The sequence below is a fragment of the Leiobunum rupestre genome, chromosome 6 (assembly GCF_980474605.1).
Source record: "Leiobunum rupestre chromosome 6, qqLeiRupe1.1.hap1, whole genome shotgun sequence".
NCBI classification, from domain to species: domain Eukaryota; kingdom Metazoa; phylum Arthropoda; class Arachnida; order Opiliones; family Sclerosomatidae; genus Leiobunum; species Leiobunum rupestre.
The window spans coordinates 23,801,072-23,826,444 of NC_143389.1; the positions used below are offsets into that span (position 1 = coordinate 23,801,072).

The 25,373-nt window shown below is 33.1% G+C and overlaps 1 protein-coding gene and 1 long non-coding RNA gene across 3 annotated transcripts; one reads left to right on the forward strand and one right to left on the reverse strand.

Annotated features, from left to right (window-relative positions):
• The first annotated feature begins 1,722 nt into the window (after positions 1 to 1,722).
• LOC149940445 (F-box/LRR-repeat protein 5-like) lies at positions 1,723 to 18,777 on the forward strand. Of its 2 annotated transcripts, XM_090178637.1 has the most exons (9): positions 1,723 to 1,807; positions 3,881 to 3,972; positions 5,264 to 5,401; positions 5,876 to 6,073; positions 14,145 to 14,460; positions 15,015 to 15,301; positions 15,637 to 15,719; positions 16,887 to 17,165; positions 18,106 to 18,777. In XM_090178637.1, exons 2-9 carry the CDS (start codon positions 3,889 to 3,891, stop codon positions 18,332 to 18,334), a joined length of 1,614 nt encoding a protein of 537 aa, XP_090034763.1. In that variant the 5' UTR covers positions 1,723 to 1,807; positions 3,881 to 3,888; the 3' UTR covers positions 18,335 to 18,777. The 2 variants fall into 2 exon arrangements, with proteins under 2 accessions (XP_090034763.1, XP_090034762.1); XM_090178636.1 differs by lacking the exon at positions 1,723 to 1,807 and having other exon boundaries at positions 3,860 to 3,972.
• A 3,570-nt stretch (positions 18,778 to 22,347) lies between these two features.
• Positions 22,348 to 23,428, reverse strand: LOC149940446 (uncharacterized). Its single transcript, XR_016481294.1, has 4 exons — positions 23,340 to 23,428; positions 22,916 to 23,020; positions 22,715 to 22,829; positions 22,348 to 22,660 (listed from the first exon to the last, which is right to left on the reverse strand). It is a non-coding gene; the product is annotated as an uncharacterized LOC149940446 (long non-coding RNA).
• Between the last annotated feature and the right edge of the window lie 1,945 nt (positions 23,429 to 25,373).

Sequence of the window (25,373 nt, forward strand, 5' to 3'; positions counted from 1 at the left end):
TGTGTTGAGATTAGGAGAAGCTCTTAATTTCGACTGAGCTAAAATCTACCGTGTCACCCTTTAAGTCACAAGTCTGAAATACCACAAATCATCACAGTTTAACTAATTTTTAATTATTTCAGTGTGGTTTAAAATATGCCTACATGAGATTCCAAAATCTTGGTTTCAGTGTCTTTTAAACTATCATCAGTATTAGTTAAGTCAAATTGAGTGGTTTCCTGGTTTCCGGTAGTTTACTTTTTCCGTTAAGTTTTCTGAAATAACCTCTGATAAATAGGGAAACTAAATAACAATTACTAAAATCAATAAATTGGCATACTTAAGATATAAATATGCTTTGTTCTGTAATAGATATTTTTGGGAGCTCTTGTTATAATAAAGAAATTATTCATATTTCAGTTTGTTTTTTATTTCAGAATTTATAGGGTAATTTTTACTTGTGTAGGTACAGCATTTGCTTTCAAATGGTGCCTTCCATTTTGAAAGTAAATTTCATCCGGCAGAAAATGTTTACTACACACAAAGTCATATGAAGTAATTGAAGATGGAGTTCAATTGTCGCGATTCACCTCTAAAACACATTTTTCTAGTAATTCAGCATTTCTCAGAGGAAATCTTAGTGTAAAAAAACTCTTATTCCGAGATTATTATAAAATATTTACTACAATATTATATACTTATGAAATGATAATTTTATTTCTTTCCCAGATCTCTCTTTGCAATGTGAAAAAGCGCAGTTTTTAACCATTTTTGCGGATATGCTTTTAGACGCAAAAATTTAAACACGAAAAGACCGCCGCTGCGCACGACGTGATGCGCAGTGGATCGCCTTTTTTTCCATCTTCGAAATTCGGGTCGTAGCCATGGCGACATTGTTTAATTCATTTGTCAGATGGCGCGTACATCGCGATTCCACCCTAATGTCAGCCTTCTAGCTCGACGGTTTCCCTTGGGATTGGCCAAAGATAATATAACTATATGTACCCTAGATTCGAAATCACGGTGTTTCTCGATAGCGCGTTTTCTCGTGAGACTTTTACTGAGTTCGCGCCGGAAGTCGGGAAAATTGGGCTCCATAGCAGGGTGAGAAATAAGGAATTTCAATAAATAACCCAAGATTATTATTATTATAATCTTTTTATATTTTATATTACTCACCTTTAGTTTTCTTTCGTTTGGAAACATTTTTAGAGCTACAGGCATGATCCATTATTGTTTTAAAACAATATAACGCAAAAATATCTGGTATCTTGAAAACCGCAAGTCAAAAACCACGGCGCAATTTTCTCTAAAACCTTTTAACTAGATGTCGGTAGCCCTGCCAGCTCCATGGAGGGAGTTTTTTCCGACTTCCGCTGGGAACTCAGTAAGAGCCTGCGTTTACGTTCAAGGAGCTTGATTTCGAATCTAGGATTGGTGGAAAGGACAGTCTGCTTCTAGTCTAATTTCTATAGGCGAAAACTATTCGCTAGTTTTGGAGTAATTTTTTAAGAAATAGTGAGCAACTTGAAAATACAGTTTGGCTGTTATACTATGGAAGAAGTTGGTAGTTTGGGGTAAAAGGTGTACTCTTTTCGTCCCAAAGCGAGCGAATAATTTTGGCCTACTTTCTATGGTTGTAGGCTGCTATTGCGCGACTGTCAAAGTTGGCCGTGTTCTAGCCTTTTAGGTACAAGATTCGTCTGTTAAATCTTCTGTTTCGCAACTTCCTTAGAGGCTATTTTTGAGTTTTGTCATTTATGTTAATGTTGACGAAAAAATCTGCGTTTTTTAGAATTGATCATATTTAATATAATTGCTGCTCCGTGTAAGTATTGACAATCCCGTTATGTGCGTGCATGCATAATCTTTATAAAGTGTAAGAATTTAAAAGAAACATACTTAACTTAACATAACCTTTTGATTCCATGCTTAACACCAAGTTTATGCTCCTTGTCCAATAGGGCACTGATATAAATTACATAGCTCTTTGGATTTTTGCTTATGTGTTTTGAAAAATTGGAGTACTAAAGCTTTTCACCAGAGAAATACTTGATTTGATGTGTTTTCGACACATTTTGTTGATGTTTTTTCACACACTTAAGGATTTACAATCCACTAGCTATTTGAGAGTAACTCGTGGGGGAGTAGTTCAAAGTTGATCCAAGTGTGGGGTTCGATCCCAGCTTGTGGCACTCTGTGAAAACTCGGAACAACTCCTTCTGCGTTGAGTTTGCAAGTTCTCTCCACACTGGTATAAGGGGTTTTCCCCCGGGCTCTTTGGTTTCCCCTTCCATAAAAACTTGTTGAGGTTAACGGTAATAGTTAGTGTAGGGAGCTGTTGGCTCGCGTGGCTTGCAGGGCTTGCCAACACCCTCCTACGCATTGTAACCCGGCCACCTGAATTAAAGGCTTCAAAAGTCGCTCGATGACTTAGGCCTAAGGTGGTGCCTTGGGTATTAGCCTAGCTGATTATTATTATTATTATTATTATTATTATTAAGTGGTGATCATTATGGCAGCTGTCATGCGCTCTCAAAATATGGCTAGTTTGAACAATAGCCCCGCCACATTTTTTCCACTTTTTAGTTCCACCATCCCAAAGTTCTTATGAAGGTGCTAAAATTATTAGCGGCAAATAATTAATTATAAAGATATACCTATTTTAAACATAACCAAACGGTTCAGGGCGTGGAATTCAGTCTGTGACAAAGAGAGCTCGCCGTCGCGCAGTTTTTGCCCTGTCAAAAATGAGCCTTTCTTTATTTGTTGGGAGTGATAAAAAAAAATTTATTTTTCATTTTTGATAAGCAGCTGCACGGCTATATGACCCCAAAAAACCACAGATTTCCAACAACGAGGAACCAGGGAATTCATAATCTTCATTCATCATTCGCTTTTCTTTTTCTTTTAAAAATTTAACTACTTTTTCCTTTGATTTTTAATGCTAAACATTATTTTTTGGCAATTAATATTTAAGGAAATATAGTTAATGGGGTTAATATATCCACACATGATGATTATAATGAAAGGGGCTGGGGGGCACCCATCCGAGTGAAGCGAGTGTGCGGTGCCACGAGGCGCCAATGTATAGTCTTTGGGTCATTTTTAATGAACTTTTTAAATAATGCTTTGCAGGAATATCCGTTAAAAGTACTTTAAGGGGGAGTTGGGGCTATTGTTCCAATTTACCCAAAATATTAATATCATTTGAAATATAACTCATTCACTTGTCAGAAATGCTAGTCTATTCATTTAAACTAGTATTTTATCATTATAGCTAACTGCATTTCTACCAGAGTAAACCTTGACAATTTTTATTAATAGTTAAACTTTAGAAATGAGGAAAGTTGAATCACTTAAAAGGAAAGGCTCTTCAATATTCTTATTAACATGCGTTTAAAATTTGATCAAGCCTCTAATTAGTATAAATAACACTTACATTTAACTATCAAAAATTCCTGCTTAAAATTGGCTTCTATACCTTACTTACAAAGAGCCACATAATCTGAAAATATCCAATTTTTAAAATGTAATTAGAAAACAACCATTCAAAAATTTATAACGAGGTTGCTACCAATTGAAGAAACATTTCTAGGTCCTTCTGTCAAGTATAAAATTTTACTCTTGATAGTGATCCTTAAAGTTGGCTTAGTGATAGTTGAATTTCAGTATAGGTTAATACAGGTGGTCTTGTAATTCCTGTAAAATCCTTTATTATCCTGTAAATCCTTGAATGGTTCTAGAAGTTAAATGCAGTAAATGTCATAATTTTAGTTCAATCAATATTATGCCTTATGTAATCCTAAAAATTCTTAAATATAATCCAATTTTTCCTACATGGGAATTTTAATTTTTGTCTGGGGTTCCTGATTAATGGCGTTTTCTGGTGTCATTTTAGGACAAGTTATGGCTCCTTTTCCTGAAGAAGTTGATGTATTCACTGGTCCACATTCCCGAATGAAACAACTAGTGGAAGTGTCTGCCCAAAAAGTAAATTAGTTTTAATGTTTCACTGATTGAATTTACAGATTTTGTAGATTAAAAGGAAAATATGTGAAAGCTCTGGCCTAGCTATTTTGTTTACCTACTAAGCCACTAAAATAAGATTGGTTCCAATTGATTTTCAAGTTTTACCTTTTTTATGGGAATATCATCATAACGGGGAAGGTCAAGTGAAATCAGAAAAAACTTCCTAGTTTTGTACACGCTTCGTTTGCTTGTGCGCAAACTTGATTTTTGAAACGGCGCAATCATGCACACTCAAAATTCGCTTTAAATTTAAATCAATTTTTATATAGTATTTATGAAAAAGAAAAAACCTCGCCAATTGCTATAATTTATGTTTAAATATAATCTTTCCTGTACTTTCCCCCTAATGTTGCATTGGATTCTACCTGTGGGTGGAGATTCCGCCGAATTTGTTTTGTAAAAGTCAGTGCCGTATTTCTGCCAAGGCCAACCTAGGCCGTGGCCTAGAGGCCCATCTTTGGAAGGGCTCCTGCAGTGACCGTAATTACTGTATTCAAAGGCATAAATCTATAATATCAATCGTAATTTATATTGGAGAAATTCCTAAGTAGAAGATTTTGTTTTAAAATTACCAAAATTTCTGCGTGGAAGTTTATGGACGCAGCCTTAAATCGTAATGTTGCATAATTATCGCATATTTAGTCAACGATTGTTAAGAGCTTTTATTAACTAATATAACCGTAGAGCTCAGACTTCTACGCGGAATCAGGGAAATTCAGGCACAGCCTAGTTCCAGGGATAAGAGTAAATGCAGTGCGTGAAAAGGGGGCCCAGACTCCTTATGCTGACAAAAAATTTAAACAAATTTCTAGTGTTGTTAATTTTCCGTAAAAATAAAATGCGGAAAATTTTCCGCAAATTGGAAAAATAAAAATTTGAAACATAAATTACCTTTTAAGGGTTTCTAATGTTTTTAACTTTTTATCGATATAAAATGTCTAATATCAGTAAACATACTACAAAACATAAATAGCGTTACATTGTTAATCAGTTTAAACTAGTCTAGAGGTTTAGTTTTACTTTCAGATTTGAAAAAATGAGGCGAAAATACCGCTTTATTTCAATTTGCAAACAATATATTAGCCTAATCACGGAATGAAAACTTTTTTTATTTTTTTCGGAAAAATATGGAAAATTTTCCGGAAAAAAGGCCTCGGTCATTTTCCGGAAAATTTTCCAACACTACAAATTTCTGTCCCCTTGAAATTTGGCGTAAGTATCATCTTAATACCCATCTTGTTTCTTTTTTCAGGTACATTTGACAGATTTCTCTAAGGATGAAGATGTTTTAGCTCTGTTGCATAGTTTGCACAGAACATTTTGTGAATTTAAAACTCATGAGCAAATTGAAAATACACTGATTATGAAAAAACTTGAGAAAAAATTGAAGGTATAGGATTTTTCCCCGCAAACCTAGTTGTATTTGTCATTCTGCCTACTCCTTACTAGTATCAAAACAAATGTTTGATAGAGTTTTGAAATTAAATCTTACCGACGAATTTATAAACTACTTTGACTTAGTGTTTTTGATGTTTAAGGAAAAGGGTAGTTCTTTGAATAGGTTCCACTAGTTAAAGGTAAAATTCAATAAATATTGTTTATCTTGTTACAATGTGTCTTACTGAATCACTGTAAGAGTTAAAATGTCACGTGGCTGTTATTAATGATAATTAATTACATTGGCATGCAAAAAAGTGTTCATTACAATACCAATTTAAAGCCGATTAAATTACGAGTAGTAATTCAATTCTATTTTATCAAGATTTTTTTCATTTTAGTAAAAAATAAAAGATCCCTATTTTGTTACGCTTTGCTAATCCACATTCTGTGAACTGCTATCACTGACTACAACATTATTTTGCAGGCCCTTTCTATACATGATGCTGCAGTTTGCAATTGCCACAATGATAGTCAACTTACTGATATGTTATCATTAGTTAAGGATGGCTATTCATGTACTCACAAAAGTTTAATTGAAAGAATTAACTATGGATACAAATTAGAAAGAGCCCTGGATGATTTCAATAAGGAGTTTCTTCCTCATATGAAAGAAGAAGAGGAGGTATGGCTAGGTTCTATATGTAAAATAATCACTTATAAGTATAGCTTCTGTATAGCAATTAGTGGATCAAAAAATTCTTGTATATGTAGTTGCTGTGCTGTTGTAAAGGTACCATGGAAATAAAATCTCATGATTGCCAGGCACCAGCTAATTACCTTGGTCCTATTATCAGAAGTGATTATATTACGTGTTTTGGTACCAGTTTTTACTTTTATTTTAATCAAACATTTAGGTCTTGTGGGAGTGGGGAAACTGACTTTTTGCCAATTCTTTTTCCAGTTAGTCCAGCGACCTTAAGAAATAAAGAGCGTTTAGTGATAAAATCTTGAAATTTGGTGTATTTTTAGATTTTGGTATTAAAATGTAATTTATATTTGGAGGCACGTATGCTCTCCATCTGCTAAATGACATTGCCCCAGTAGCAAAATTTAGTCGGGCCAACGTCAACAGAAATTAGACGGCCGACTTAGTCGGGTCTGAGTCGACCCACTTAGTCGGATCAAAGTCGGTAGGCTTGGTCAAATTGTAGTCGGCTACCCAGTCGAAATGTCACCGACGCCCGACTGCACTTTTTTGGGTCGGTCGTGAGTCGCTTCGTCGGGGTCGGCCCAACTTATTTCTGAACTGATGGCCCACCGTTATAAAGACTATCCTGCCAATCTTTATTATTATGCTTGCATATAAGTCGGCCCAACTATTATTAGGTTATGTCGCCGACCAATATATGGCGATTGCAGATCAGTTGGCCCTAATAATTTTCAGTCATGTAGCCGACCATTATTTGACCATTGAAGATCAGTGGGCCTATCCTATAACCGACCAAAATTGTTTTATTACCGACCCCTATAAAGTTAGTCTCCCAGCTGTATTTCGAGGGTTCGAAATACATGATAACTACGAAAGTACCATATTTCAAATATGTGTCAAACTAGTGTATTTATTTAAACAATAATTCTTCAATATGTTTTAACAAAAGTATGATTGCTAAAGAAAAGTTACAAAAACTGTGTTACCACAAATACTGTTTAGTAAGAAAAGTCATTTCAAATGTATAAAAAGTCAGCCGAACAGATAAAAAAATATTATACATTTGATTATCAAATACTTATTCAGGGTTCGTACAACATTTGGAAAATTAATTTCCCTGATATTTCCAGGTTTTCTCCTGGAAATTTCCCTGATATTTCCAGGTGCTAAAGCACCGTATGTTTTCGTTTAATCGAAAAAGTATGTATAATTATTGAGGCGCTTCCAGACTCAAACAAATTTCCCTGATATATCCAGGTTTTCGTTAAATATTTAAAATTTCCCTGATATCCTCCTGATTCATTTGGAAATAATCTGTTTCACTGATATTTCCAGGTTTTCCAGGTTCGTATGAACCCTGTTATTGACTAATGGCTGCATTTAAATTATTCAATAAGGCAATATCACAATGTTCAAAATAAGTAATTAATAAAAACATTAAAAAAGGTAACCGAGTGGATAATAATACAGTATGTCTATTCCGTTATCGAATACTTCTTATTTCTAGGTAGGTATATTTCAAGGCTTAAGCACTAAAACTGTATCATTCTATCAACAATGTTTTTCATATATCACAGTTCAAGTTTTGACTTGGAAAGTTATCTGAATAGATAACAAAAACCTACAGCTTTCCATCACACATTTTAAATTTATCCAAATTATTTTAGTTTTGAATACTATAGCCATTTAAGGTCAAACTTCGGATACTTAAAAAAAATGAAATTAAATTATAATAAATTATTCGAAAACATCCAAACAATTTTATATGAGATGAATATCACAACAAGTAGTATAAAACTTTTATACCCGTAAATTAACAAATTTTAATACCGAAATAATTTTTCCCTTTAATGAAAAAAAGCTCGCAATTGATACCATAACAATTTCTTGGGTACCTACAACTTTAAAAGATAATGATATTTTATACATCCAAGATTGTTTATACAAAACCATTACAAAGGTCAAAATAACCACTTAACCAGTGTATACATCTACTATATTTGAAGCTAAAGGAATCTCTTTTGTCCGGTTCTTCGTTGGCATCAACAGTGTTTAAACCATGGGATTTTAGACGACCTCCTTCTCTATCTTTTGAGTGTTTAAAGCACACATTTTCATGGAAGATTCTAAATCCATTTCTATGACAACTTTTAAATTGGTTGACACTTTAACAGCATCTGGAAATACACAGAAATTATTAAGTTGAATTGATTTAAGTGTAATTTATTCATGCCACTTAATGCATCCTTCAGCTTAGGGTCTTTAAATCAAGCTTTTTATTCACGCAATATCATCACCATCTTCTAACCTAATTTTTTCTGCAAATTCTAACCTCTCATCTTCTATGCCCTCTAACTTATCATCATTTACACCTTCTATACCACCATTGCCTACACCTTCCAGCCCCTCATTGCCTACACCTTCCAGCCCCTCATTGCCTACACCTTTGTCATCTTCAACCCTTCTCAATTCGCTTTCTAATAAACCTATATTTTTATCTTTATACAGTACCACAACAGTATCAGAATCTATATCACTATCTAAATAAATGACAATCATAATACTTTTAAGAAGGTTCTGTTTATATCTAAGCCTTTGCCTTTTAGAAACGTCCAACGAATGCTTGTAGTAATGAAGTTTGGTCTTTTACTTTTATCATCCATTTTATACTAATACAAGGCTTAGGTAACCCGAGTAAAGCAGATTTAAAAAGTAGGCTTAATAAACTTGTAAATTTCTAATCTTTGCGATAAACATATTTTACACCACAATAATTAATAAAAAAAAATAGTATTACATACCTTTAGGAATAGTATTAGGAATTTTATTTACGTTAAAAACTCAAAAAGAACGCAGATCTCTCTCTATATACCTCGTGGCTGGTAAAATAACGTAACAGCGCATTTTTATTACAGCCCAAAGACTGTTGCGAGAAGGATTATATAGTCTTTGCTACCGTTGTAGTTTTGGTTAGCAGGATTGCCAGTCGAGGTTCTCAGCTCAAAGAAAAATTGTACTGTTAGCTAAACCTAAAAATCAAACAGGTGACAAAAATAAATATTAAATAAGGGAAACTAATATTTATAACAAATAGCTAACACACTACAAATTATAGTACAAGCAGAAATTGAAAAGAACTGGCAGCTCTACTACAGTTTTTTGTTACAAATTAAAGCGCTTCTTTAGGTTTTTACGGCTAAATAGGAAAATATTTGTCAGCCCGACGTTATTGATAGTTGGGCCAACCCTAAACTTCACATGCATCTCAAGAATGATGGGCAATGCCTTTTGTCGGATTTAAAATACTTTAAAACTTTAGAACAATCTTAAGTACCCAAAAAAAATTTGAGCTTATAACTAATTAAGGCCAATTTTGATAACAACTTTTATTCAAGGAAAAATGTTGAATAAATCCGCTAAAAATTAGGTCGGCCCGACTGCTACCGAAATCGAAGAAATAGAGATAGTTGGAAGTGAGTCGGTATGACGCCCAAAATAGGACTCGGACTCTCAACCGACTGTCCGACCCTAATCCGACCAAAAAACTGATTACGTGTGCTACTGGGGTGGTTAATAATGCTTTAAATGGATAGAAAGTGTCAATTAATATTTATGAATTTACCTATAAAGACCTGGATCTCAACATGAATTTTTGTTTTGGGGGATATTACTAAAGCATATTTTATGACTAACTCTCGCTCGTTTACGAGTTAAACATTTTTATAAGCATAGGATATAATAATTAATCTGTAACAGACACAAATAAAAGTTAAACCAATTTTTACTACAGAAAGATACAAAACCACATTTAAGAGAAAAAGGTGTAGCTTTTAATTAAAATTTAAAGATGAATGTTTAAATTAGTATAATTAATTAGTATTATTTAAATTTTAAGTTGAAATTTTTTGAATGCAATTAAAATAGTCTTTCCCCTGGATTGTTTTTCTCCCCTGTTATGAATAGACGACAATCTGCTGGTGCAACTATTGATGACAATATCCATTGCCTAATTGATGGATGCTAGGTTGGACGAATAAATTAACTGAAAATCAAACAAACCATGGTCACCTAGTCTAGTGTACTATCACCTTTTATGTGTAGAAATATAAAACAAGCATCGAGGTTCTATAAAGCACAAAACTAAGATCATCAGGGTCAAATGAGCTAGCTAATTAAAGCCTTGAAATAGTAAAGATCCAAGTGGCTCTTGAACATTTTAAAAATAAATTACGGAAACTAACATGAAATTAACTCTAGAAACTTCAAACCAAATAAAAACAGCACGTAAATCATTTCACGAATGCCTAACGCTGCTTGAAGGAAAGATAGACAAGGTTGGCAGGAAAATTCCTTCGTATGAAACACACAAAGATATAGTAGATATTGTAATTGAAGATCTTAATACTTATGCACAAAAATTGAAAATGGAGAACAAAACTACTCAACTTGACGTATAATTTTACCAAGCAAACATAGAAATACTACTGACCAACTGAAAACAATCAATATATATTATACTTGAAATCTCCAAACCAAAAAGAAAACGGCACAATGCCAACAGAAAAGCTGCTACATGTAAACTTTAATAATCTCAAAATTCTTGCTTGTGATGTCACCTTAAAGGAATACCTAGAAAGCTGAAATCAGTGGGACCAAAGGCTGCCTTTAAGTGCTATATATTACACATTACTTCTACTGATGGTATGATTCTCAAACCCGATATTTGACCAGTAAGGACTACTTGCCATAAATTAACTTATTCAATTCTGCGCGAAGAAAAAAAGTCAGCAATATGGATAACGTTGCCTTAAAACTCTCAAACACTCGAGCATTTCAATACTACTTATATAATTGCTCCCCCGATTCCGTATCGGAAAATGTTAAAGAACATTTAGAGAATTTTTACATTATAGATGTAAAAATTACAATGAACAGATAACCAAAAAATTGAGTCATCTTTCATTTTAGAAACTCCAATTAACCAGGACACCATTATTTTAAATCTTTAAAATTAGTCAACATACAAACTGCGCAGACCCAGTTGATGATACACAACCACAATTAAGGAAAAATATAAAGGTTTAAAGATCAGCCATCTAAATGTAAATCATATCCTAACTCATTTTCTTGATATAGTACTTTTTATAACAAGGAAAAACATGGATATTTTATGTATATCTGAAACATTCATTGATGAATTTATTCCTGATTTAGCTCTTCATATATAAACACTACATGTGGTGGTGGAGTTCTCATCTACTATCTTCAATCTCTACCCATTATGCATTATAAAACCCTAGATAATTATTTTCTTTCAATTGAAATTACCTATAAAAATTTACCAAAATTGTGTGTCGGTTGTTTTTATAGAAGCCCTAGTAGTAATGAAAACATAATTACTGAACTTAACCTATCTTAGACAGTTACCTACAAAATAACTAAGAATTATTTTTCATGGGCGACTTCATGGTTGTGACTTCACCCTATCAAAAAATATGAAACTACTGAAAACTATAACTTGAACTCTGGACCAACTAATTGCTGATCCAACTCGCATCACTGATGACACAAATACACTAATCCCATGATCCCTTAAATACTACACATCCTGCATTTATAACGAATGTGACAAATGAAGACTGCGCCTTCTTTGATCACAATTTAATAACATGTCTTTACAAACGTAAATGCCCTTTTTAACCAACCCTTTTTTGTGCTCAAAACTATCATAATTTCATTCTTAGAATTTTTTTGGCCAGTATGTTGCATGTAACCTGTGTGTCAGGTTTGATTACTGATTTGGAAGTAGTCCTTCACTACAAATCGCATTACTTTTAATCCTTTATGTCATCGTTGAAATCATGGTTTAGTGTAGCTTGATGAAAGTTGACACTTAAAAAAATGTTTGCATGCAGCTTTCGTTTTTTTAGGTATGTCCAGTGGGTTTTCCATTGTGATGGAGCCAGGGGGTTACCATTTCAATGTCATGTGGTTTGCTGTTTTTGGGGGTTAAGAAGAAATTTGAAAAAACAGTATATTCTGATAGTCATACAGTTTGGGCATTAAAAATGATTGAAGTCTAGCTCTTATTTAACATGAAGAGAACATTCAAATTTGTTAGTGACAGTTGTTTAGTAGTTAAGGAAAAGGAACCGAGATTAATAGATTGGAACCTATATTTGATATGCCAATATGAAACATCAGGAAAAATGACATGTCCTGCAGATTTGGTGTAAAGCTATTGGCTATGTAACTCGAGCAAAAAATTTAAAAGGTTTTGAAGATCTTGGATGACAGTTCAGGTATTAAAGCTACTTTATTTTAAAAAAATTCTGAATTCCACAAAAAGTGTAGTCTGTTTTAATTCTAAAGCGCTAAATCGCGCCAATAAAAGGATAGAAAACTGAAGAAGATATAAAGGCTCAATCCAACACTATAGCACCTGTTTTATTTAATTGGGATGCTCCTGTCCTCTTTATTAGAAATCCAACAAACAAGTCAAAATCAAATAAAATTTCGATCATTAAATGTGGTTTTAGGTCCCAGTTTCGTTCCTAAATTATTTTGTGAAAAGTTTTATATCACTATCGGCAAAGGCACCTTCTTTCGGTCTATTGATTCCACCGCTATTTCACATATAATTGGTATTTAAAAATCATTGGCTCGGCGTTCGGATAAGAAATTTTCCAGTCATTTCTTGACCGACAAGTCTAACGACATGGGTAGGAATTGAGGGAGAATTCATAAATATCAATTGACTCTTTTCCATCAATTTTAGTCACATTAAATTTAAGTAAATTTTCCATTTGGACCAATTTTGATAAATATTTCCAAGTGAATTATTTTTTAAGTAAAATCAATGTTGCCAATAAAAGGTTAACAAAGTGAACTGAACACCTTTTGCATTTAAATTTACAGGGGTTGTAGAAATACTAACATTATCAATAAATAAAATAATTAAAAACTTTGTAAATCATGCTTTTTCTTGTAAAAATGGAACCACTGAAAATAGTTGTCTCCTGGCAACATTAGCAACACCTATGAAGCCCTTGGTCAAACCAATTGTTAAATAAAATATTGATGAGCCCTTAGCTCAAACCATTTGTGCTACTAAATATTGAAAAGCAAACGTATGTTGCTGTCCATCAATTTTGGGCCAAACGCATTTGATTTTCTAGTGACCTGGCTTTATAACCACTTTTGCCAAAGGGAGCCATTATTTATGTATAATTTTACCAAGAGTGTATTTATTTTTATTATGCGAGAGTCAGGGTGACCAGATTTCCTATATTTTCCTAAATTTTAAATGCCTTCCTATAAATTCCTTTATTTTTACCTATTTTCCTATAATTTAATGGTCTTATGAAAATGAAAGAACTTTTTTGTATATGTCAGAACATCTAATGAAAACACTGCCACTTTCGAACAAAATCTTGAAATGTACGAGCTTTGTAAATCCGTTAATCCGTACAAAAAATTCTCAATATTCTAGGTGACTTGAGTCAAAGCATATCGATATACAATAATTACTTTATTATTTTCTTTATTCTCCTATTTAGTGTCCTATAATTGGCCTATTTAGTTTCCTATATTTTTCTATAATTCGCCTATTTTATTTTATTAAATTCGCCTCTGAAATTCCTATTTTTCTTCCAAAATTTTCAAAGCCTTTCCTGGTCACCCTGGAGAATGGTTATGATAGACTCCAGATAGTCACTCTCTCTAAGTATAAATACACAAATACAATCTTGATAGTACTATAATTCTAAATGTTATTTTTATACACTCTTTTTCGCGGTATTTTCCTGAGTGGATGCTTGACTCCCTGCTGAGGGCAAAGGCAATGGCCAACAAGCGGGAGGCAAGTAAGAGGGGTAAAATGAAGGCGAGAAAAAGAGTGTATACCCAGGATCTTGTTTCATTCACATGTTTATTATTTAAGCCAAAAGTGAAATAGTCAATATTTATTTACAAATAACTTATTTTGTTTCCATTTTTGCTGACCTACATTTATAAGTCGGCTTAATTATATTTTTTTATGTAGGTATTCCAGCCAATGCTAATGAAATATTTTGCTTATGATGAACTTAAGTCCTTAAAAGACTCAGTGTTGCGAGAACATACAAAGTGGAGGTCTATTGTTCTTTCTGATGAGAAAACTGATAATGAACCAGAGGATAAGCGGAAACAAACAGCCAAAAACTATTTTGATTTGCTGCCTACTGAAGTCTTTCTTCACATTTTCTCTTTCTTAAATCCCCAAGATCTGATTCGCTGTTCAAGTGTGTGTCATAGGTGGAATGTGGAAGCTTTCGATAAATCTTTATGGCCTAATATTAGTCCTGTCTTTTGGGCAAAAGGTATCTATACCTTAGCTTACTTATGATCTTTCTATTCCTTTGCATTTTCATATTAGAGATCTGTCAGTTATCCTTTACCAAGGAGAAGCACCCCTAGCTAGAAGCAATGCTATTAAAATGTTTAATTGTGTAACCCAAGAAATTTCCCCTCTTTCCGAAAGAATTTTGTGTTCAATCTCCGAATTAAAATACATTCGATTGCTAATTTTCCTAAAGAATGCTTCATTTCATTTCAGAACTCAATACATAATTGTGTCGGTAATTAGTAGAAATAATTTAGGATATCTATGCGTAAAGTGACGTAGGTTTGACGTCAAGTGATACCCCAAAAAATACACAAAATGAAAAAAGGGTACAAATAATTTAGTCTGAAGTTCACCATAGAAATGGTGGTCAAAATTTAACATGTGAATGACTGAAATACTTATGTGAAACGAAATTATAAACAGATAGTTGTAATTATAGATACAATGTCTTTCTTAGAGTGTGCTAATGGTTTTGGTTTTATAAAACTAATTAAGGTCAATTGTATTATTTTAACTCTTTTGCCATAGGTTATTGGTCTTTCAATGAGCAGACAAGTGGTGGGTCAACAGGCCCATTTCCACATCCGAACAATATAAACTTAAGTGATGAAGATGCGGATGTAGATGAGACTGAGGACTATGAAGAGTGGAAATTTTATAATAGTCAAAGGAACACCATTCCTACTTGCAGACACTCTGAAGTCAGAAAAGAAAGGAATCTTCTCAATGGCCTAATTCAACATGTCCTACCTAAAATAGGATATGGTGTCCATAAACTTAATTTAGCCAATTGTGGGAGCCTTACCAACAGTCAGGTACTGATTAAGTAACACTTCCTAGAGTTGATAAGAAATATATGCAACTTTAGGAAACAATGTGATTAACATGATTAAGATATAATGTCTTGCCTCCACTCTCTCAAATACAAATTCCAGTAAAATCAAGTATGGGAGTTTTGCTCCTACAGAACCAAGGCAATTGCTGCCAATTTTTTCCATTTGCTTATCTTCCCCTATGAAACCTAAGCAAATATAGTCTCTTATTTTCTTGCCGCATAAAAAAACATTCGATCATGATTAAAATTTCCTAAAGTTACATAAATCTGTCATTTATGAATATAAAAGTATTAATTAATAATTTAACATCCTAGTTTCGTTCAATCGTAAAGCTATGTCCCAATATTACATGGTTAGATGTTTCAGATACTGATATTAATGATTTCGCTTTCAAAGGGTAAGCATTTCTTAAACGTTTCTTAATAGGCTTACTTATATGTTTGCTATTATTATCATATCAGTTTTGTTATATTTATTTCACATTAACTACATTATGTTATGAATCTGTCCATTTAAAAATGCCATAAGTATAATTGAAAGTGTTAAATTCAGGGAATATAGCAATTAGAAAATGTCTTAATATAGGTTTTGCAATGAACTCATACAGTTGGACTAAAGGTCTATTCACACGAGCCAACTTTTTGATCCAACTAGATGAGTCAACTTTGAGTTGAGTAAACTAGTTAGTTCGTGTGAATAAAAGTTCGATGAGTTGATCCACCAAAAAAGTACGCGAGAAAAAAATGGATCACTGATCCATTTTTGCTGACTCAGCATTTTGATTTGAAAAGTTGGCTCGTGTGAAAAGGTCTTTAGACTGTCTATAATTAGTTTTTTCATTCAATTATTCAAGCAGTCTGATCAACATTTCATGTTTAATTTGAATGGTAAATCTATACCCTATAGAAGAAATTATGACTGAAGATTGTAAAATTTTATGGAGAAACATAACAGGATACTTTCCGGTTCAAAACTGCCCATGCCCCCTAGCTATATAGGTTCTGGTAATTTGTATCATATTCCCCTCTCTTGTTAGGCGTGTTTGTGTTCTCAGATTTGGTTCCATAGACTTTCTTGTGTTCCATTTAATGCTCTGCCAATGTGTTTGGTTCATTTGTACCAAATTATTTATTTTTTGATCAGAGCTAAGTCAATTATAGTCAATTAGAAATTCTATAAATGATGGGAAAAGAATTATTTTAACCAAAAAGTATTATTGTTAATTTTGCAATATTTTGGTTTTCTTTTAATACACAAAGGCTTAATTTCTTTGTAAAATTTGCCATTTAATTTAAATCTGTTTAATCAAGGTTGTTATAACAACTGTATACGACCGTTCCAACTGTGATCTTTTTAGATGAATTAGTCACTACACAACACGGGGGGTGGGGGGAATTCATTTGCTTTCCTATGCCACATGATATCTTTGCGCACTATTTTTTTAATTATTGTATGTGCTCTTGCGCATGGTTGATTTAGTTCCTACCGTTGTGTGCCAATCAGTAGGCCTTTTTATCAAAAAACATTTTTTTTAAATTTGTTAAAATTTTATTACCTAATATAGATTGTCATCATTCAGAGTTTTTAAGAAATTGAAGTATTTCGATTTGTCAGTGTGTCACATATCAGATGAAGGTCTGAAGCTATTCGCAGAGTGCTTTTGCGGAGAAACACTTCAAAATTTGGTTTTCTGCAGTGTCAAAATAAAATGCAGAAAACACCAGAAAACTGATCAACACCAATCCATCTGTATATCTTGTCCAAGTCAAGGTAACTTGGAAGTATCCAACATGGAGCACTTGTCACTTTCTGGATGTTACAGGATAACCGATGTTGGCTTAAGGTATTGCCCATCAATCTATCTCAACATTAAAATGAGATTTTGCTCTTAAATATTGTTCTTGCATATTGGTGTTTTCTAGCGTCATTAATGATATTAAATCAAAAAATACTTGCTAGAAGGAACCAGGAATCCATAATTTCTTTAAGGAATGATAATCTCCATGGGTGGCGCATTTTGGGGGAGGAGCATTGATTTCTCCTAATATATAGTTTTTCTCATTCGCCTGGAATTTTTTTCTTAAAGGCCAATCAGTTGCAATCTCAGAAATGGCAAAAGTTCTAAAACAGTAATCGATTTGGAATAGACAGTTCATATTATTTACCAAAATGTTGCAAAAACTTCAACCAGTAAAATTTTAAAAATTTGGCAAATAACATTTGTTTAAACAAGAACTTTTCCCCATGCTAAGATTGGAACTGAGCTTAGAGAATCACCCCTCTTTTTCAAAAAAGATGGTTCTTGCGTCATTTACTTAATTCAACTATTGATAATGACTGTTAGGTAACTCTCCCAAACTTGTTGTTTGAAGGGATAGATCTGGTGTTTTAAATTTTGTCAAAACTGTCAGCATTTCCATTGCCTTTGACAACCATAAAATGCAAATTATAAGCTGACCATCACTAGCGATAAAGGGATTAACTTTGATGAAACTAGGCCTTATTTCACTATAACGTAGCATAAATTGAATGACCTTAGGAAATTGTTAAATGAAGGTTGACCGAGAGCCTCCATCCAAAAAGGTGAAATTCTTTTAAAGTTATATTAAATTATTTTTGATTGATAACATGTTGGAGTATTCACAATTGGATGTTAAAGGAGATGAAAGTGAAATAAATCTTATTAGAGAGAAGGTGTGAAAAATATCTATCTCATTTTGCCTAGGTTGTATTGATTGTCTAGCTCCTATTGAACTACACTTGCTAATGTTTTGTAATTACAGGTATCTGGAAAATGTGGGTGTGTTTCAGAAGCTTCACTTCCTTGATGTTTCTGGCTGCTGGCAACTGTCAGGGTTGAATCTATGTGAAGTAGTTGCAAGGTCACCTTATCTGCCAGCTGAAAATCTGTTCTATTGCAGTGAAATTTTAGATGGACCTTACGAACAGGAAGCTAATGGTTGTCAGAACCTTGGAGAAAATTTCAGATCATGTTGTAGGAAAGATGTTTAGTCAGTCACAGAGAAATAAGATCAGGGTGGGAATTTTATCCTAAGGTATCTGTTATTGAAATAGCAGTCTTTATTAAAGTAATCATGTTTGCAGACAGACATGTAAAAATCATAACTAAACTGGTGCATGTAGAAGCTTTGTAGAAAAACTGAGTGCCATTTATAGCAAAAGCAACTTGCTTTTATTTTGTATGAGCCTAAAATTGTTTTCATTTCTCTGTTGAGGTGCAATTTATACATTTTGAGCTGAAGTTAATTTATTCAGAAATTAACCCAACTAGAGTTTTTTTAAACAATACTTTTATGTGAAATGTGTTTATTAATCATGTGCCTTTCTATGAAATATGGTACTGATTTTGAAGCCTGTGTTAATTCTTAATTTCACATTTGTAAAACATTTGTGCATGCCATTGTAAATAAGGTAGCAACATTTTTATTAAAGAAAATGTGTTTTATTTCACTTTGAAGGAAGTTTTTTGGTAGCATTGAATATTTACATCTATAGGTAAATTATTAAATTAACCATGAATTTTTAGAAAAGTTAAGCCAATCCTAGAAAATGCCTATAGGGAAAGTGTGCACCTTACTATTATGCCTACACTTTTTGCTGTATGACCCATAAGTTTAAAATTTAAAAAGTACTCCATGGAATAAGAAATATCTTCAGCCTCATTTGTACAAATATTTAAATTACAACTTGTATTCATGAATCAGTTTACACATGGTGTCACTTATTTTATTATATTTTTATCTTCTTTTGTTCATTTGAATCGCCTCAGCCAAACATCTTTAAAACCTGTAAAAAAGTGAAAATGAACATAATTTTGTAGAGATCGAGAGAGGATGAAATATCTAATGTCATTGCGTATAAAAATTGAAAACGCCATGAAATTGCCCGATTTCAAAATTACTTTTTTTTGCTGGTGACAGTACCTTTACATTATGAGGTATAGCAGGCTTATTTACCTGCTTTTATACCCTAACATGGCTGCGTATTTTAACCATAGAAATAGAAATGAGACTAGAACCATAGCGCTTTGCGACAATCCCAAGGGAAACGGGCAAGCTAGAAGGCTGCCATTAGAGTGGAATCGGGCTATCCGCGCCATCTGACAAGCGAGTTAAACATTGTCGCCATGGTTACGGAGGAAATTTTGAAGCCGGTTAGACACAGACTGCACATCATAGAGTTGCCAGATGGGCGGTTTTCCGCCCAAATTGGGCTGCTTTGCGGAGGCTGTTGCGGGGAAAAAACCTTTGGGCGGGAGGTGGTTTTTTGGGCTGGTTCCCAAAATTCGAGGCGAAGTAACGGGGTACCGGTTTTCCCCCTTTCAACCCCATCCTTCCTAACGGGAATCAACGTTCCTTGAAAATATAAGCTGGACCCAGCTTTGCAAAGTGTGATGTTTTCAATAATTTTCCAAAATTATTTTCAAATAACGCGCCAATTCCCGTTCTATAGCAGAAATTGGTAATTTTTCTTGGGCGGGAATTTGGGCCATTTTGGGGTTAATCCGATTTTGGCTTGTGCGGGAATTTGGGCTTGTTTTAAAGTTGGTTTGTGCGAGATCTAAAATATTATTCTGGCAACTCTGGCACATCACATTGTGCGCAGTGACGGTACTTTTGTATTTGCGTTTTTTGCGTCTATAAGCATAACCTCAGATAATTAAGAATGGCAAAAAATTGCATTTTTTTTGTTTCGTAATAACCGATTACCGAAATAAAATGCTAATTTCATAAGTATGTAATATTATAAGAATTATTTTTGGCTATTTTTAATAATAGGTACTTTTTTTTTTGGTTTTGTTTATTTTTTTAGATGTATTATTTGTCAAGGATTACAATAATGCAAAAATTTTTAACCGCAATTTATTATTTAGAAGGATATGATAAATTTAAAATTGTTACTTGCCATCAATTTTTACCTCGGAAAATATGACATATTTCGAGATTTTTGTACGTGTTGGATGAGGTAGGACTGAGGACGAATTAGATTTAACGACAAGATATTACTAAATTTTTAAAACGTGTGCAAACCGAAAATGTGTTTTCTACTTTAATACTGCTTTTTTTGGTTTTGTTTATTAATGGTCAAGGATTACAGTAATGCGAAAAGTTTTAACCGCAATTTATTATTTAGAATGATATGATAAATTTAAAATTGTTACTTGAAAGCAATTTTGGGTTACGTGTAGAATAGCTGCCCCCCACCTGATTTTTTTATATATTTTTTTGAATAGAGGGCAAGATGGGGATTATTTTAATTTTATTTTTTTTGGCGGAAATGAATATTAACAAAGATATGAGTTTTTAAACATTGGCCTTTTGCAGTGAATTTTCCCTAGGACGATTCTTTAAATTCCTAGATTTTAATGCGTTGTGGATAACGTGGGGCTGATGACGAAAAATAAAATGTGGAAATGCAAAACATACTAACTGACTTTTTTATTTTCGGTATTTTCGCCGTATTTCAATGCATTTTAGGGGTTTTGGCGCGGATAATAGGTTAGGTTATTTATATTATTAGGTTAGTTGGATTAATATCGGGTTGACGATACTTGATGCGTCAGGCTTGGTACTGTCCTCTAGGTTGCGTTATAGATGGCCCATAGCTTTTTTTAGTATGGGGTTGGGGAGGCGCCGCGCGGCCCCAGCGCTCGAGCGAAGTGAGTGCGCGGCGCCGTCAGGCGCCAATACTTAGAATAAATTCGACGTTGTATAAGTCAACATCACACAGAAGACATATAATATGACATAGTATGGTTAAAAAAGGCTAAAATGCGTTGAAATACGGGAAAAATTCCCAACCCTTAAAAGCTAGTACTGTTTTGCAATTGAGCCTTTTTATTTTTCGTCATCAGTCCTACTTTATCCAACACGTACAGAAATCTCGAAATATGTCGTATTTTCCGTTGTAAAAATTGTTAGCAAGTAGCAATTTTACATTGATCATATCTTTTTAAATAATAACTTGCGTTTAAAACTTTTTGCATTACTGTAATCCTTGACAAATAACAAACCATAAAAACAAAACAAAACACAAAAAAAAAACAAAAGTACCTATTGTTAAAAAAATCCCTTATTTTTCAAGAGACAAAAACCTGGGAATGAAAGGGAATGCAATTATACATAAGTTTTCTAAGCCTATTTTATTTCAAGGTTAAATTTAAAACGTTTATAAAACTGTAATTTAAGGTAATGTAGATTCTTGTGAACATAATGAATTTTATGGGATGACCATTATAAAAAGGGATAAAAAAGTTAAACCCTAAACAAATTTGAAGAAAATTTAAAAACTTACGTAGCTCGTACCGATAGGTCTTCGAGCAAACAAAAGACGCGAAACTCGTTACTCCGACCACGGCCAACTTTGATTTCGCGCTGCCGCGCTATAGCGGCCATAACAAAATTTTCAAATCCCATGTAAATAAGCGAAAGAAAATTGTCCCGCTAGGGCGCTACGTCTCCTCACAAAATATGTAAATTTTATTACAGACAAAGGCGGGGGACTCGAATTAAATCCGGAAAAAACGTTTTCTCTCGTAATAACATAATTTTTTCGGAAAAAACACGTTGGCATAAATGAAATGAAAATAACATGTTTTAGAATTATGTTCGGGTAAAATTGCCAGATAAACTAAACTAATTAAAGGAAATGTGTTTTTTAGTCAAAGAGGGGAGAATTTCATATAGAGACGCCTAATTGATACAAGGCGCCATTTTTGAAAATCGGGCTTAGAAACGTCTCGGTAATTTTTGATTTATTGTTATTAATAATAAAACGTATATAAATATGAAACCATACCGTCTTGTACCTCAAATACAAAAAATATGACAGATTTGTCTTTTCACGAGTTCCCAAGCAATGAAAATCTTCGGTTATTATGGTTAAAAATCATTAAATGAAAAGATTTTCAAATGAGTGAAAATGGTAAAGATGTAGTCTACATTTCAAGGATGACGATTATATTTCAGGTTTGTATCTTTATTTAAAAAAATATTTATCAGTCATGTTGAAAGTGCTAGTGCAAGTTCTTCAGGAAAAAATATTTCTGAGGTGGCTGAAGATGAAATCGAAAAAGAAATTGTAGAAATGTAAAAACTCAATAAAAGTCACCATAAATAACTTGCAATCAAAAATTTGTCGTCAACACCTAAAATTACAGGTTAATTAAAGGTTACCAATTTTCAAGGAAAAATGGTTTCCTCAAGCTCCCATCAAAGATGACACTGAAAAATTAATGGTGAAACGGGAGTTACAAAAGCCATCTCCTTGGTGTGATACAAGACCTTCTAAATTGTCCGACAATCAAATTCCTGAAGACTATAAAAATATTTTAGATGCCCTTTTGATCACTCCTGAAACTCAATGTTCTACCTTAAAATTAGCCTGTGAAGCATACTTAGCTGGGTATGTTTTGAGGGAATTACAAAAGAAGGAATTTTGTGGCTGCTGCGTTGTAAACATTTCCCAGCCATGTCACAGCTCTCCACTATTGGATTTGATTAAAAACCAAGATAGAGGAAATCTTAAATATCCAAGTTGTCCATTCATACTAATTGTATCAAGAATAGTCACCTTTGTGCAACATTTGCGGGTCTCAAGGTGTTTACGATGAACTTGAGAAATGCATTTTGCCAAAGCACGAACTATGTCCACTATTTTATAGTTGTGATCCAGAACCTGCCAAATGAATTGCAGGAATAGTCTGTCAGAAAATAGTCCCTCCAGTTATGGATAACATAACGCGCACAATTTCTGCTAAGCTTGAAAAAGTAAAAGAGCTTGTATATAAGCCAATATCTAGAAAAGAATACAAACTTCAGTAACATTTACTTTGTTATTCAAAGATTCACTTTACAACTATACTAAAAATATATCTATTTAATATCAAGAATAATTATCAACAACATTATTTTAAAGATGTAGGTAAATAATTACCTAATTTAAAATATTTGAATTATTGGTTTTATAAAAAATACTATTCATAATTACGCATTACCGTGATAAGGTGTTGACCACATCTGGCGGAGCAGAGCCGGAGATACACATTTTTTATTTTTATTGTCGTAGAATATAAATAGAGTATTAAAAATATTTCGAAGCTAAATTATAATTTAAATATAACTAAAATATTAATTTACTCTTTCGTTAATAAAATAAAAATATAAAAACTGGGAAAAAACGACTTTTTCTTTGAAGAATAACAGCTGATTGCACTGGAAGGCGGCAATAAAAAGAGAAAATATGTGAGGAGTTCTAGCCATAGACATAATAAAGAAATAGACACCTTACGCGGAATTTGATTTGCCAAAAATATACGGGAGCGATAGCTAGCAGACAACCGGTATTTGTTCCGTATTCCTGTGGTACCACGTTTAAGCGACGCCTGTCGATTAGGCAAGAAAATAAAAAATCATCACGTGACACGTCACACATGTTCGTGTTTGTAATCTTTTAGGTACTCTGACGTGATTCGCGAATATTTTGGCTGTGAGAATTTAAAATAAGGTAAATGTTTATTATAATTTTTAAATAAGTCAATTAATTCTTTCAAAACCCAAAAAAAGCAGCAGATGACCTTATAATTAAAAACAAAAAATTCTAATTGCGAAATGATATTTTGTCAAAGGCTTAAGTAACTCCTGTACTACTATCCGGCTTGTTGTGGTTATGGCTTGTTATGGGAACATTCTGAGATTCTAAATAGTAAATTGTAAACAAAAGTAAATGGATTTTGATGAAATGGATGATTCTACCTTGGATTAATAATGACTCCAAGATACTACTAAAGGTATGTAGCTATTGTCCTTGAAATAAAATTAGCTTTTACAATTTAAGTCTGATGGCTTGACCCTTCATTTCTAGATTTTTGTCCTTCGCTAATTTGTGGAGTCTGAGCTTGCAATATAAATTAATAACTTTCTTAATGATGATGTTCGATTCCAACTTTAGCATCAAACATGTTCGTGGTGATCTGGTAATATGTCCATGCCAACAATATTTCGTAATACAGTTCTAGTTCTTAGACTACATTTCTTTTATAGGGAGAGGAATATCTCTTCATAACAACTAAACAAAATTGGCTAAAAACCAAGGAGATCTTACTCAAATTATAATAACATAATTAAACCTACATGAAATGATCCTTGTTCAAAATTTAAAGGTGAGAAGTTAGCATCACCGGTTTTTTCTATTTCACTTTCAACTGGATGTAATTTCTTTAAATTAAATAAAAAAATTATTTTGACTATTTTTACTTGTTTTAATTCTATGGAAACCAAACCAGAGTTGGAATGGCTTTTGGTGTGACCCACCTTTTGCCATTTACAATTTGTATATCCTGTTCTAAAAAGTGATCATTACAAATTAAATCATGATTTGAATGTGTCGCGATTTACAGCAATTGTCCATTGAGAAAGTATTGTAGGTTTAGATAAGGGAAACCTATAGTTATAAAAAGATTAAATAAGAATGAATATTCATCGAAATAATATGATAGTTTAATCCTACTTATAAAGCGCCACTAAACTTAAGTGGCGCTTTAGACTAGGCGCCCACTGGCTCTCTGTTTCGTATCCGTCCTGGCTTCCACAAGGCATTGTCTCCGTTACGAATCAAAGGCTTGTGGAAGCCAGGACAGAGACGTTACGAGGAGCAGTGAGCGCTTGGCCTAGGCCATGTAGTGCCTAACGCATAGGAATATTTATCCGGTTTAAAATCAGACGCAAAAACTTTAGGGGTGAATTTGATAAATGGGTAGTACTTTTATGTTAGCTAACATTTTTCATAATTCGTTTGTTATAGAAAAAGTGTTTTCTACTAAAAATCTTGTTTTTATTTGGTAAAAAAAGGTTAATTTTAGTGTTTTTACGCATTGCAATAACAAGTAAAACAATACCGGAAAAGGTTTCATTCCATAAGTAGGATAAAATTATCATATTATTTCGATGAATATTCATTCTTATTTAAAATCTTTTTATAACGAAACCTACAATACTTTCTCAATGGACAATTGCTGTAAATCGCGACACAT